General features: G+C 32.9%; 2 protein-coding genes across 3 annotated transcripts; both read right to left on the reverse strand.

Moving 5' to 3' along the window:
• Positions 1-687: 687 nt before the first annotated feature.
• Positions 688-9,596, reverse strand: LOC130818269 (carbon catabolite repressor protein 4 homolog 1-like). 2 transcript variants are annotated; one of them, XM_057684393.1, is made up of 12 exons: positions 8,912-9,596; positions 6,435-7,188; positions 4,255-4,341; positions 4,105-4,176; positions 3,936-4,022; positions 3,747-3,833; positions 2,225-2,278; positions 2,036-2,127; positions 1,822-1,936; positions 1,602-1,746; positions 1,345-1,499; positions 688-1,123 (listed from the first exon to the last, which is right to left on the reverse strand). In XM_057684393.1, exons 1-11 carry the CDS (start codon positions 9,067-9,069, stop codon positions 1,354-1,356), a joined length of 1,797 nt encoding a protein of 598 aa, XP_057540376.1. In that variant the 5' UTR covers positions 9,070-9,596; the 3' UTR covers positions 688-1,123; positions 1,345-1,353. The 2 variants fall into 2 exon arrangements, with proteins under 2 accessions (XP_057540376.1, XP_057540369.1); XM_057684386.1 differs by having other exon boundaries at positions 688-1,174.
• Positions 9,597-12,709: 3,113 nt separating this feature from the next.
• On the reverse strand, positions 12,710-14,341 carry LOC130826265 (60S ribosomal protein L21-1). The gene is made up of 2 exons (XM_057691869.1): positions 14,002-14,341; positions 12,710-13,209 (listed from the first exon to the last, which is right to left on the reverse strand). Exons 1-2 carry the CDS (start codon positions 14,236-14,238, stop codon positions 12,952-12,954), a joined length of 495 nt encoding a protein of 164 aa, XP_057547852.1. The 5' UTR covers positions 14,239-14,341; the 3' UTR covers positions 12,710-12,951.
• Positions 14,342-16,049: the final 1,708 nt, after the last annotated feature.

The following is a 16,049-nucleotide window of genomic DNA, read 5'->3' on the forward strand; positions in this document are numbered from 1 at the left end:
TCTGTAATAAAATCAGATAATTACTCACTAAAGTTTTGATATGATTAGTTACCTAATACTTGACTCATCAAATCAATTAAAAATAATAAATTCTAAATAATGATACATCTTGCGAATTACAAGTTTAAAATTTAACACTTTTGCAAATTACAACCCTAATGTTTATTTTTTGCGAAGTACAATCACTAAAGTATTAAAGTTTACAGGTTTAAGCCAAAACACAAAATTCCGACTATTTTGGCGGACGAAATTTTAGATTAAGTGATTGGAATTCTGTGTTTTTGACCTAAACTTGTATACTTTAATACTTTAATGATTATAACTCGCAAAAAAAACATTATAATTATAATTCGCAAAAATGCTAAACCTCAATTCGCAATTCATATATCATCTGATTTTGTAAAATCCTAACAATGTCCAAATTTATTGATACTGCTGATACCCATAATGTATAAATAATTAAGAGTAAGGTTAAAGGGGTTAATGGTTAGAGCTCAGAAGACAGTGGTAAAACAACAGCCAGTTTGCACCATCTAACGAAAGCATTCCCAGAATTTTCCCATAAGAGTGACGAGGAATTGGGGAAACGATGTATACACGCAACCAAACCAAGAGCAATCAAGATACGAAATAAAACGCAAAAATAAACAGACGGAGTGGCCTTAAGCCAGTAAGATTACACCAAGATAAGGAAATGGGATGACTATCATACTATATGTTGGAAGAAGCAGACAATCAACTGTATTTCTGTTATCTTGCTTTGTACTAAGAAAAATGAGGGAATATTACCCACTGCTAAGTAAAATACAGAAAACCTAAACATGTAGAGCTCATCGGAAATGCAAAGCATCGGTTGAAACTTGACAGTTAAAAATAACATTATCACTAATCACATTTGAGCTCATGGATAGACTTGTGATAATTTCTATTTAAAGAAGGAAAATTTGAATAGGATCATAATTTTCTATGGTATGATAGAGGGCGGATCATAGGCAAAATCCCCGAGAGGCGATAGCACCTGGGCTGGAGATGATCACACAAGAGCCTGATCAGCCATTCTTACAATGTAACTTCCAAAAAGTTGTATTCATCAACTCGTCACAATTTATATTTTCCAGACTGCCTGCTCGTAGAAGAGTAGTTGTTAGGCTTAGTGCAAACGAAACCATTTCATCTGATCAAGGAGTTGCAGAGTATACATTAGTAGCACAAAATACGAAACAATATTTCAGTATTGGTATTGCAGCACATAAACTTAATAATATAAATAGATAGATAGATATGGATATTTATGTAGGTAATTAACATAAAACACACTTAAGAGAATATAAGTATGTCACATACCCCCAAGTGCTAACGTCGAATTCTTAGTTTGCAACGGAATTCGGCTAAGAGTGCTATATGATCGGAAGACCACTCTGGGGAAGGAAGGGCTGTATCCTTCCGTAAGCTCTCCTCATCCAATAGTTCAAGTAAAGACTCAACCGTCAAAAAGTCCGCTGAAACCACCAGTTTAACAAGTATTAAGGATGAGTTAATCTCAACGCTGATTGTAACAAAAAAATATTGGCCAAAAAATTGCACAAGCATTCAATCATTACCTGTGTAAAATATGTAATCATGGGTCCCAATAAAATCTCTCGTGCAATTTGTGAAAAAGGGTTCATTTGTGGAAGGATCCATTCTGCGCCTTTGCTGCTCTAAAGCTGGACCAATCCCTCTTGCAAAGGATGAATATGCACTGACCTAGAAGTTGCAAACAATAGATAAAATACACAAACATAAAACATCAAAAGCAAAATGTATAGTCAAAAAGGTTACCAATGGCAGCTGGTGCGCAAGTTTTGTATGAGGCCGCAATATTCCTAAGGGGTCCACTGCTAAATCAGGATGCAATGGTTCCACTTTACCCATTGCAAGAAGAGTATGAGGAGCACTGCAAATAAGGTAGATAATGCATTTTATTCAAACTGCATAACCGAATGAATATAATGACATTAAGAACACAATATTCTCAAAATAGCAGCATACAGACCTTGCAGGAACCGAATTGAAGTCTCCACACACTAACATTGGAATATCAGCACTAGCAGCTATTTTTTCCAATCCTTTCAACAAAGTATGGACCTGAGTAGAGGAAGCAAAAAAAACAATCACATATATAATCTTCAAAGAATAGAAACACAAGAAATGAAAGGATAAAGAAAAAAAATCCTCTGCACACCTGCCAGAGTTTCACGTCCTTTAGCTCTTGCTGCACATTTACATGTGTATTTGCCTAATCCAAAATGTCAAGCAGAGAAAAGGAGAAACCATAAATTTAGAGGTGTCAGAATACAGGAATATGACAAATTTGAAGTCAAATGGGGCAAAGATCTCAAAACAAAAGAAAACAAAAATGCAGAAATATTGACAATCTGGAAAGCTGTCAATGCAATTTATAAAATCAACTGCCTCAACAGTACTTTGAATATATCCAAGAAAAAGCATAAATACTTTCACAAGCACACATATACAACAATAATGTCAAAGCCTTAACTTCAACAATATGGAGCCGGCAACATGAACCAAAACAAGACCAGGTTAATCGTCTCTATCAATAATTTTATTTTTTATTTGATACTAATCTACAACTAAAAGAACAATTTCAATGATAATCTACAAATACCGACATAGCTTGCACTATTATATGGAAGGCTGACACACAACCACAATGTCAAATCCTTCATTTCAACATGAACCAAAACAAAACGAGAAAAATCTTTGCTAAATTTTTTTTGCTTAATTTAGCCTATCTAATAATTATCTACAACTATAAGAATGATTTCAATGATCATCTACATATACTCTCCTCATCCATTCAATCCTCTTCGTTGTCATATGAAATGCAAATCCTAATTTTTTCACATCATTCTTAACTCATGTTATCCAAGTCATCTTCGGCAACCATTTTCTTCCAAGCTCCTCAAAGTTCAACCTTCCGCTAATCTAACTAAAGCATATTTAGGTCTTTGCAGATGAATAACCCAAAGTGAGTGGTTTTCTCTCATTTTGAACAAATTAAAAAGGCTTGAACCTAGTACTCAAAAACAGCATAGTTCTCATTACTCATTAGACTACTTTAACGGTGTCCCTTTAAGCTAAATTAAAAAGTTAAAAGAAGATATATCAAAGTCCCAAAAAGGTCAAATAAGTTGATTTGAAAGGGAAAGAGCACACATTAATACCTCAGCCCTATTCTTGCTCCCTTGAAATCAGCAGTTATTGATAATACAAAAATTTTTTAAGTGACTCGCAGGCAAAGAAAATATCCATGTTCACCCAAGCCAGTCATTAACAATGAAGTTCATTAACAGAGTTGCTTTCAAAGACATAATTAATCTAACTATTGTTGCTACTTGCTAAGCTACTGGGATAAAGTTTTGAAATATTAGCTTTCTTTGATAACTTGACATCAAACAAGAAAAAATTGTTCAGTTTTATCGTAAGATTTACACAATGCACGGTTGTTAGACTTGGTGAAACCAAAAAATTGTCACTGCAATCCCCAATAAGCCACTGTCACCTTAATAGTTGTGTATTTCACAAAATTCAAGTACTAGTTCCTGTTAAAAGGCATTGGTGGAGGTCTAACTAAATGTCTCAAATGATAAAATCCAAAATACGAACTGAACCAAAAACAACTAGGGATACAGAAAAAATTTGGCATAACAGAAAACTTTGAAAACTAAATGATTGAAACTTACAACACAAACAAGTTGTCGTTTTCCAGGAGGGTCAACACCCTGATGACTAAATTTTGCTTCCAGTACAACTATTAGTGCAACATTATCCTAAAAACAAATTCAAGAGAAATTAGTTTTAACATATATAAAGAGGGAAGGAATAATCCTACCAATAAGAAAAATTGGAAAAAAACATAATATTACACTAACCTTGACAAGTCTCGTTAAAGCAGTTTTCTTCTGGGTAGAGGGAACCACAGCTTCCGTTAGAGACTGTGCAGCCTTGTTAAACTCAACCTATAAGCAAAAAGAAAATCCATCATCACGCGAACATGATGGAAATAGAAAGAGAACATGCTATATAGATAAGAAAACAAACCTCGTATTTTTTAACATGTGAAAATCTATCTCTTCGGAAAAATGTTGCACACCCATCAAGTGTTGTTGTAACCTACCAGGAGCAACAACGATATGAAGCTGGAAAAAAGACAAGGTAACAAGCACAATATGAAAGCAGACATCTGGATACCTCTGAAGTTTTCCTCTTATATAGAGCTTGGTAGCCATGTTTGTCAAGCTCAGGAGCAAAAAATTCATCAAAATGATTGTATTGAACCTGAAACGAAATAGTTGAAGCTGTCATCAGCAAGAAAAGGGACTAACTAAGAGAATGGATGCACATATTTTTCAAGGTCAATCGTTCCCAAACCATGAAAAAGAATCACACTACGCCATAAATCCCGCTACACATATATCCTATGTTTTAAATAGTGGCTAAATTTGCATAGTAACCAGTATTAAGCAATCAATGTTGTCTAACATTATGTTCCAATATAAGAAAAAATTGCCAAACAGGATTTTTCTTATATAGGAATATAATGTTAAGGGATAAAATAGTGCATTGGATTGCATGAACAAGTATAACCACTATCACAACGAAAATTTATGTTAGTCGGACTCTTTGTTTCACCTTAAGTACTTAGGGAGATGGACACTCAACAAGTAAACAATTGGATACACTTGGACCTCAAATTCAAACCAAAATTAATATTTTATATATAGTCGAGTCTACACTTGGACATACCAAAGTCCAAGTCATATTCTCTCTTTTATGCTAAAATAAAAGAGCTCTCAATAGTGTAGAGTAATAACATCCAGCCTTTTTTGCTAAAAATATAAACCTTGGTAAAATTCAAGTAGAACTATCACTATTGTAAACTAATTGTTAAATACGTAGATGATATATTCATTTTTTTAGATAAACTAAACTACACCGTAAGAAATTGCTAAAACGGTTATATTTGTTGGAGCAACCATAAGTTCATTACCATAGTGCAAACATCCAGCCTCTTATAGTAATAAATAAATAAATGAAGAAAGTAATTCAAGCATGGCAATTTATTTATACGATGCTTTGTCAATGAAGATTCATACAACAGCACAATTCCAGTTCCGCATCAGAACAAATAGGCAAATCAACACAAACCCAAACCTTATAAAGTAAGGAAAATATCTTATAGTACCTTTATGGAATAAAGAGAAAGGCATTAAAGGCTTCTATAGACTAATCCATGTAAGCAACAATTATATTTTTCAAAAATGGAAGATATTCGATTAGTAAACCAATTAAAGCACCTTTCATATTTTACCATCAATTTAAGACCATCAAATGAGTCAGTTTCAATAATCTCTGTTCCAATATGTTCTACCACAAGTCTACTATAATATCTCTCAAAACTTCATTATTAATCCTTCTTGCCGTAGTTTTTATAGTTGCAGTGCACTCAAGAAAATACAGGACAGTACATAAGAGAATTAGAAATATTTGATTTGTAAAAAACAAAATACGCATCAAAAGTTCAGTAAAATACACCAAATCAAAGGTATCAAGCACTAAACTTGTGAAAGAATATCATGAGAATAAAAGAAGGAACTAACACTAGATGCAATAATATCAACTGGAATTTCCCTATAATAAGCCATTGTAAGACGTAAAACGAGAATAGGAACGTGGGATGCTAGCTAAGGTGACCCTAGAATGATGGTACCATTAACATTTTTTTTATACATTTTCAAAATATATTAGTACTTCTAGTACCGAAAAAAGTTTTAGAAGAATATGATATACAAAGCATAAACCAAATATAAAGAAACTAAAAAATATTGGGACCCTTAGCTTATTTAAGAGTGGATCACAGACCTATCACTTGATCTTGTACTTTAGGAGTAAATGTAAGAAACTGTATACTACTAGTCCTCTTCAGTGGCACAATCTCCAACCATATAGAGAAAACAAGTGGCCACCTGTACGTTTTTACATAAAAAATAAATACCTTCACGTATTTACTTCATCTTCCACCTATCCTAATGCATTAGTTTTATCTCTCTCTTTTCTCTCTCCTATCATCAGTGCTCTCTGGTCTCCTTTCGATATGTAAATTTTACTTGTCTAAAGGATATAAAAAGAAGAAATAAATTGTTCAACGATTCTGAACGTGGCGACCAGCGATTCGAGAAGCATTTCACCCGCTGTCCGGAACGAATATTCCCGATTGGAGGTTGTTGCTCCATTCTGCGATCCGGGAAACAATGGCTACCACCAAAAAAACGATGACATCCCCAAACACGAAACATAAAATCAGAAAGAGCTCACAAACTGAATGCAAGCACATGCAGTCAACGGATTAAGCTAGAAGCATATATCAGTACCTCTTGAAGACAAACAATGTCTGCACGATATCCTACAATTTCACGCAACAGATTTTGTCTGCGATACGGCCAAGAAAGGGCCCATGAAGGACAGTAACTATAAGTATCACTTGTGGCGTAAGTATCAGCCAATATGTTGTATGAAAGGACTGTAAATGTTCCAGAAGACACATTACGACCATCAGAATCCAAATGCCCAATCACATCTGCCCCACTAACTGAAATCATTCTACGCGGAATTGGTGTAGGCGCAGGGATGACACGAGATGTAGTCAAAGTCATGGGATGTCCAACAGTTTGCTTAGTCTCAGCATCAACAACAACACATTCAAATTTCAGGACATGACCAATATCATCAGCAGAAGGCGTATATGTCTTTGCGCGTCCAACTTCAAACCATGTTTCACCACCACTTCTTTGTGTAACAACAGCAGGATACAACGATGTCGATCCATTACTCAAACTGGGACTCGATGCAGGCGGAGGCAAGCCAGTGCTCATGACTCCAGAACCTGAGCTATTAAGGCGTCCAAACAATTCCTCCTCTTCGGCTCCATTCTCATTCACAGCACTTGCAGCACGATCATGCAACACACGGTGATGCTGCCAAGCATCTGAAAAACACTTTGAAGAGCAATGGTAACTTTTAGACACAGGGATCCTGGCCTTTATACAACCAAGGCACTGTAGAGTCGCTTGCTCAGTTGGATGCACACTACAAACAGCAACTTTTTTGTCACTCTGTATACGATACCTGTAGCCAGAACATAAACATAAGAAAAGATAGTGTATGAGATATAGCAGATCGAATAAAACTGCTAGAAAAACAACATAAAAAGATGATTCATCAAAGGACATTACATCAAACCATAAAAACATAATAAAAATAAGAAAAAAAATCATTTACCTAGAATGTGTATCCTTACAAGATATATAATACATTGGTTTAAGCAGAAAACTCATAAATGATTGGTTGAAGTTCATTTGGAAGCTTATCCAACATTGGTAAACACACCAGCACAAATACAACAATGAGATACCATAACTACATCTAGTTCTCCTCAATTTGCATAAACTATACAGATCATGACAAATAAAAGTTTGAGACAGCTGTCTTGATTTTCATGAATGAGCAAAAATTTTGATACCACCAAGCCCAAGATCATATGTTAGCCTCTTTAAGCTTGATATCCTTTAACATCACCCAACTCTATTCAAGTCCACTCTAAAAGATGTGGCACCAAAAAAAGATCCGTTCCAACAGTTAGCCAATCCCAGTTTTACTAAAGAAACTAGAAAGAGGCTATTGAAAAACACCAAAGCTACTTTGAACTCAAATAGAAACTTAAGCCTAAAGCTTGTTTTTTCTTGGGAAGAAAAACAATAACTCCATTTGATAATACTCAAAGGAAAAAAAATAGAAAAGAAAAAAAACATTTGAACTGCACCAAAACTTAAATTCAACAAAAGAAAACCAACATATTCATCCAACACCAATCATAAGCCAATCCATGAAAAGCAACAAGTAAAACAGAAGACACTCAAACCCAAACAAAAGACATATTCAAAAAAAACCATGTATATAAGGTATCTAATTGAGGTGTTAGCTTCAGCCAATTCTTTTAGTTCACTATTGAAAGATCAATAACAGACAACATTCTAGTACCAATGATATTAAATGGCTTCTACGGTTCTACCTATAGGGAGGTCAGAGTCGATTGTCTACCATATAATCCCACATATAATAAAGAAATTATTTTCCATTGACCCTTATCCACAAATATCTTCTGTAAATTCATCTAAATAATTGTTATATGCTCGTTCAAGATCTTAAATCAATTAAGCTAATCTCAATTCAATAATGAATAATATTTGGTAGGAACATAAGCTCAAATTTTCTATCTAATTCAATCTATTTAAACACAATTCATTAAGCGGTCCACCTAGGCTTACAGTCGGACGAGGTTCAGAGGGTCGGATTACGCAATGTTACTCTTATGAATCAAATAATTTGTATCCAATTGACTATTGATAGCTAAAATCACGTGCAGCTTCACATATATAAAAGCATCCATGATTTAACAACTAACAAGTAATTTGACTATAGCCCACTATAACCTAAAACCAAAAAAAGTAGCAAATATTTGGCTCCATAGAAAATGGACATAATGTTGATGCTAATTCCATCAAAGGAAAAGGTATAAATCTAGATTTAATAATCAAATTTGGATAACAGAAAGCTAACATTAATAATGTCTTTCAGTTCCTTCATAATCAACTAACCCAAAAGTAGTAAACTCCTAAATTAAACTAAACCGAAAAGTTCAAATAGGATTGTAAACAAAATCAAAATGACAATGTTGAATGATTCTTACAAACATTAAACCTTCATACATAACATGAAAATATACAACACAGACAATAGTAAATACAATACAATCAAATATGGTAAAACAACTAGGAAAACAGCAGCATACCACTTATATCTCAAAAAGTAGCCATCAATAGGAGCAGTCTCAGGAACATCATCACTAAACGCAGTCTTGTCCGGTTTCCGAACTAAAACGTAAGGAGTAAGCTCACAACCTACAATGGGAATGTCGGACGGGATATGCACCCTAACTACGCTCAGCATACTTCTTTTTCTACTGTTTTTAAATCGCTATTCTTGAATTTTGTCTCCAAAACTAACCACTTTGTCAATTGTTGTATAATGGTTGGAAATGGTAGGCGGAGACCAGGCGGATCCGCCATTTACTACAACTTTAAACTCGCCAGCCTCGATTGATTTTCAAAACACCAAACCCTAGAAAGCTAGTAATCAGTGATTACCCAAAAGATCAAAGTAAAAACAGTGGAAAGAAGAAGAATTAAAAAGGGGGAAAGTTTAATCGGCGATTTAAGGGAAAAATAAATGACTTAAACCGGGAATAGATCGAACAGGAAGAAGATCGAAATCTGAAAAAAGTGAATTGGAGGGAAAGTGAGAGAAGGAGAAAAGGGGGAATTGGAAAATTAGGGTTTTACAGAGGAAGTGGAAGTCGCAGGAAATTTATTTGACTATTTTGGTCGTCTCTCCATTTTATTAGGAATTTGGAAAATGGAGTACTCTTATGTAGATTATGAAATTTATTTATAAAAAAAAAATTGTAGATTGGGTATGAAATTGGGAATTTTGGGTTTGGGGATTAAATGGGAAGAGAGATAGTATTTTACTATATTTTTTTTTGTATTATTTTAAATTTAAATTTTATTTTTAAATTTAATGTTTTTTTTATGGTAGGAAGAGAGAATATGAGAGAAGGAAAACACCAAAATATTCTTCTTCTTCTTATTATTATTATTGTTATTATTATTTTCTTGTCTCTTGGTATATTTTTCACAAATTCTTAAAAGGGGATGTGTTTTTAGTGATGTTTCTAATAGGATCAATTCAATTTTAAAAAAAATAATTTAAAAACTATAAATTAAACTTTCTAATTCACGATAGTTTTTATTTTCATGGTTATCCTCATTTCTCTTTATTCATAGTTTTGTCTCGTTTTTCTTCATCGAGTTATTTATAGTTATCTTTTATCTTAACCAATTTAATTTTTACCGTTAAAATTGTAAAGAAATTTTGAATTTTGGTTCAATTAAGTTTGAAATTAGATTTATTGGACCTAAGATTAAGAAGAGGCTTAAGTTCCGAAGCTTCTGCAATGGCGTTTATTTCACCCATAATTTACTCAGTTGCAGCTGTATATCAACATTTAAACTAGTTAAAATAGGTGTTTAATACACATGAAGTAGGTTTGGTAATATATGATGTAAAATATGAGTTTTTAAGTATGTGATGTAGGTGCTTATGATGTATAAAGTAGGGAATTTTAACATGCGTAGTATGTGTTTGTGATAAGTGGAGTAGGGATTTTTAGTATGTAAAGTAAATATTTTTGATATATGAATTAGGTGTTACTATAGATGTTTTATCTACTATAGTAGAAGTTTTCTGTTTTTTTATTTTATAAGATAATAACTAGACATTTTAGTTGCTTATAGTAGGTGTTTTATAGTATTAAAGTAAGTGTTTTAAGATCTAAAAGTAAGTGTTTCAAAGATAAATAAGTAGATGTTTTATGATACAAGATTGCATCGTATTTTATCATATGAATCATAAAAATATTCATTTCAAATGGTAAAGCATTATAATGAATTTTGGGAAGAAAATTAGATTGTTGAAGAAAATAAATATGAGTATTAAACTTGACAGAAGATATTCATAATCCTATCCAAAATACATTAATTTTTCATTACTATTTTCATTATTTAATATTGATTACTAAACGGCACGTAATTTCTTCAAAACCATAGGCTTAATTATATATGCCAACTAATAATGCCTCTATTATAAGCTTATCCAAGACTAAAACGCATTAGCATCCCTTGTTGCTTTTTGAATTTGCACCCTTCTAAATTCTCACAATTTAGCTTAAATATTATTTGTGCTAATATTTGAATGAGATCTAATTAATTAACAACTAAATTGAGTTTAGTCCTTAAAATGTGCCCTTAAGTAAGAAATTATGTTAGAATTTTAGGTTTGTTCTTACTATCCAGCCAAATTTTACAATATAACCATTCTTTAAAATAACAAGTTGACCTGCATAATCAAAATGCCAAGCTCACTACTCCAACTCAAATTCGTTTCAATTGGATTTGGTTAAGGTTTGTTCTAGACAAATTGGGTTTGTGCACTCTAGTTGCATCGTTAGAGCATATTCTCCCCATAAAATTAACAAAAAAAATCTAATTTAGATTCTGTTAAATAAAATTCTTATCAACTACGCTAATAAAATTTATTCAATCTTACTAAATTTTGACATTCATATCTCACTCAAATTCGTTTCAACTTTAGTCATATTAGAATTGGGTTTAATTCATACAAACCAAGTTTACACAACTCTAATTACACAACTAAAGCATATTCTCCCCCAACACTTAACCAACAAAATCCAATACAAATTGTGTTAAATAAGATGATTAGTTAGCCAATCATGCTGAAATTTTTTTTTGAACTTACTAAATTAAAACATTCATGTTAAACTTAAATTCATTCAACTTCAGTTGAATTTAGGTTTAATTTGAACGAGACAAATTGGGTTTGTGCAACTCTAGATTAAGGTTATTAGGATCAAGAATTTGCCTAGGATCGTTGAGGGGTTGGATCAAAATCGAATCGTAGGATCTTGTGATCCTACAAATATACATTAATACGCTTTGAACTACAAATTATCAATTATATTTTTCTCTTTTTATGTTTTATAGTGTAAGTAAAAACTTATTTGACTTCATCTATTAAATTTGAAAAAAAAACTTTTAATAATCATTTTAAAACCGCAAATTAACAAAAACTTGAACTTTATAAAGATATTGATATAATTATTTTAAATATGTATTTATTTGTAAGTGAAATCTGTATTATATGAAAATATTTTACAATTGAAACTACCCTGGTAAAATCGTGTTATGATCATACCACCTAAATTATTAAATTAAGTAGGATCACACGATTCCACATTAAAATCCTATCTACGATCCGTATCGGTTGTCTAATTTTAAATCGTAGGATCATAAAATCGTACATCAAAATCGAGATTCTGATAACTATACCATGCATAGTTAGAGCATATTCTCCTCAAATACATTAACCAACAAAATCTAATTCAAATTGTGTTAGATTTGATTCTTGATTTAACCACTCATGCTAAAAAAATGTATTTGTTCTTGCTGAATTAAGACATTCATGTACAACTCAAATTCGAATTTGATCCAGACAAACTAGCTTTGTGCACATTCTCCCCCAATACACTAACCAACAAAATCCAATTCAAATTTGTTTTAAATTAGATGCGTAATCAAACCAATCAAGCTAAAAAATCTGTTTAATCTTACTGAATTAAGACATTCACATCCAACTCAAATCCGTTTTAAGTTTGCGCAACTCAAGTTACACTTAGAGCATATTCTCATTTCGGTTCATGTCCTCCAAAGGAACACTCGACCTAACCTTTGCTATGTTCACAGTTATAAGTTGATGCTGGATGTTAGTTCAGTCAATTGCATTGGCAACGTTCAAGACAGGCATCGGTCAGATATACATTCATCTATTTCAGGCACAAAACATACAAAAGCACCGCGTATGTCAGCCTCAAGATGAGTGACAAGTAATGAACTCAGAAGTCAGCTACAAGTTCAGGGATGAGTAAATGGGTCGGATTATAGCCATCAACACGGTTCCAAATCGCCTCTTCAATCTACATGACATTTCATATCAAGCATATAATATAAACTTTCAATCGTTAAAAACAAAATAAACCTAGTCACTTTGAGATGGTGTACTGAAGCAGTATCTAATGCCATTACCATTGAGTCATCCATCTTTCTAAGCAAAGACAAAAATAGGTTCAGTCTTCAAAACTTAACAACCACAACCAAAACATTTGATAACAAGCAAGAACACAATAGGCAAGACCTTCTAATATCCTCCCTTAAGATCATTAGTAACATCATAGGGAATTGGTGTAACAGTCTCAATGGTGGCACCCTCGACCAAGAACCCTGGCTTAGGACCCTTGGGTTGCCTCTTGGTGCTGATTACTTCACCTCTGGCCTTTGCAGCAGCCTTAAGCTCATCGTTCTTCTTTACCCTTTGCTTGAAATCCTCTTGGCATCTAGAAGATTGAACGTGCTCGATGCGGACATGAAGTCTCTTTGCAATGATTCTGTTGCCAACCTAATGATAACCCATTACAGAAATGTGAAAAACAGCAACTCTAACCATATAGTATCAAGAAAATCAGCACATTGAAACGCATAAACATATCCTGTACATGTTTATGAATAAAAACTAATCAATCATGTTTTACAAAGATTTATTTTATCTTAAACATCTTCCTACTCCATTTTACTCTGAACTTAGCCAAAAACAATTAACAAATTGAATAGACAGAATTTCCCCAAAAAAGCTTTCACATTCCAGGGAGAAATGGTGCAACAAACCAATATAGGTATACAAACTTTGATAATTGAAAAGCACATCAACACATAATCGCCATGAGCGAACAGTAGAAGGAATTGGTCACAATTGGTTCATCATAGAAAAGCACTACTATGAGCATCCATTAAAGCACTTGGCATTGGCCAATCTTTGATAATTGAAACATGAAACACTGATCTCATGTCCAACCACAACCACTAAAATAAGTTTCTTAATGGGCGAAATCATATAATGATCTCACGTTACACAAAATGCTAACCACAATTAGATCACAGTTAACCCAAACAAAACCCTGACAGATCTAAACCAGCATCATACGATAAAATAAAATCAAAATCAATAAACATACGAAAAAGAGTCACCAATATTTAACACAATAGAAAAACATAGCACGTCAATTATCTATGAAATCATTATATGACTCCCATTAATATTAAGAACAAAATCAGAAACAGAGAAACACAACGCGCAGAATAATAAAAGTAAAATCAGGCGAAAAATTAAAGAGGTAGGATACAAAAAGTATACCTGCTTGTTGACCTCAACACCGATGGCACGCTTAGTGACATTCCAGACACGGCCAGTACGACCATGGTAAAATTTGTGTGGCATACCCTTGTGAATGGCGCCGTTTACCTTAATGTCCACATACTGTCCAATGTGAAAAGTTCTGAGATAAGTGGAGATTGGGATAGTACCCTTCTTCCTGAATCCCCTAGCGAAGAGATCCCTAGTTCTAGCTCTCAATCCGTGACCTGCCGGCATTTTTCTTCTCTTTCTCTCTCTGTAATGGCTGCCGCAAAGAAGGAATGAAAAGGGGAAATGGACTAGGGTTTTTGTTTGAAGCAATTAGGGCTAATTTTATACATGGAGAAGCCGTACAAAAGGAAAGGGATCAAAACCCTAATATTGTTACGGCATTTCAAAAGCCCATGGGCTTTTGTTTTAAAATGGGCTTGACTTTTAATAGTGAAAATTTGAAACAAATAAGTATTCTTAACAAAAGAAATAAAAATTATCTCGTCTTGTATGAGACCGTCTCACAATGCGATGAGCTCATATAATTAGCCTATTCTTTAATTGATCACTTTAAGATCGTATGTGATCGTTTTAAATTTATAGGTAATCACTCAAAAACTATAAAAAGTGTTTATTTTAAAATTGTAAGTGATCACTTTAACGTGATTAGATAAAAAGTGCATGTTGGGCTAGCCTAATAAAGATGGTTTCACCATACGTCTGTCTCATTTAAGAATTAGTGATTAAAAATACGCAAGTCTTGTATGAGACCGTCTCACCGTGAGATGGGCCCATACAAGCATTCAGAATTAGATTTACATAGCAGTTAACTAAATAAAAATAGTTTTTTCATTAAAATTTAAGAATTGGGCCAGCTCATATCAAGTTGTGTCACGGTGAGACGGTCTTAATAAAGAATTTGTCAAAAAATAAGCTTTGGGTAAACTTAATTTCAAAATGAGCGTCTTCATGATCAACCGAAGGTAAGATATATGTTGGCAGTTTATGAAATAGGAGAGTAAAAATGGCAAATTGTAGTTTATGGAAGGTCACTGTATATGGAAGGTTTTTTGGTTTAATGATGATCAACAGTTAAGGAAAGTAAATTGGCGCATTTTACAATGAGACAATGCAAATGATGGGGTGAGGTTTTCCATCTTATTAACTGACGTGATTAATAACCATAATTAGCCATAATTTTAATTTTCTTTTTTTTTAGTAGTGGGTCGGCCTATTTAAGGCGGTCTCTCAAAGAGACTGTATTCCATAAGAATTTGTGAAAAACATTGCACGTAATTTGATGAGTTAATTTCGTACTTCTATCTATTTAGCCTAAGGGTCGGCCCTAAGGGTAAGCCCAAGGAGCAAGGCCATACTTGGAAAGTAGGAATAAGTTATGCAAAAGGGCTTTAAAAATAAGAAAGATAAAAGACTTGTAAATATCAATCTATGTATTTAAATGGTGAAACGTACATAGGAAAATAGAAATAAATTAGAGTATTAGGTTGGTATTAGACTATAGTTATTATTAAGTCAAGATTGTATTTATATATGTTGGTTAATAATATATAGTTTAAGTTTATGATTTTAATATTGTTGAAAATATATGGCCATATATGCGAAGCTTCTAGGCTAGATTCTAATGTTGGGGAATGAAGGTTATTTATTACACGTAAATAACATCTTAAGTCAATAGTAATAAGTTTTACCTTTTTTCATATTATTATTTTAAAAATATTCTTTAATATTTGAATTAATCACTTTACAACTTTTTTGTTGTTACAGTGTGTTATTAAGTGTTGTTGTAGATGTAGCTGTTGTTGTTATATCTTGTTCATTTGACAACTTTTCTTTTTATAGATTTCAATACTTAACTTAAAAATTTAAACTTTAAAAACATTTATGTAAGCATTCCAAATATTCTGATAAAAAAATCTTTCGAGTCGTTTTTAACATCAATTATTTTAAATTGAAATTCAATTTTAAATTCTTATAGAAACCTACTTTTCTAGTTCAAACACAATAGAATATCTTCTACATAGTATGGGTTAGTATGA

The sequence above is a fragment of the Amaranthus tricolor genome, chromosome 1 (genome assembly GCF_026212465.1).
Source record: "Amaranthus tricolor cultivar Red isolate AtriRed21 chromosome 1, ASM2621246v1, whole genome shotgun sequence".
Classification (NCBI taxonomy): domain Eukaryota; kingdom Viridiplantae; phylum Streptophyta; class Magnoliopsida; order Caryophyllales; family Amaranthaceae; genus Amaranthus; species Amaranthus tricolor.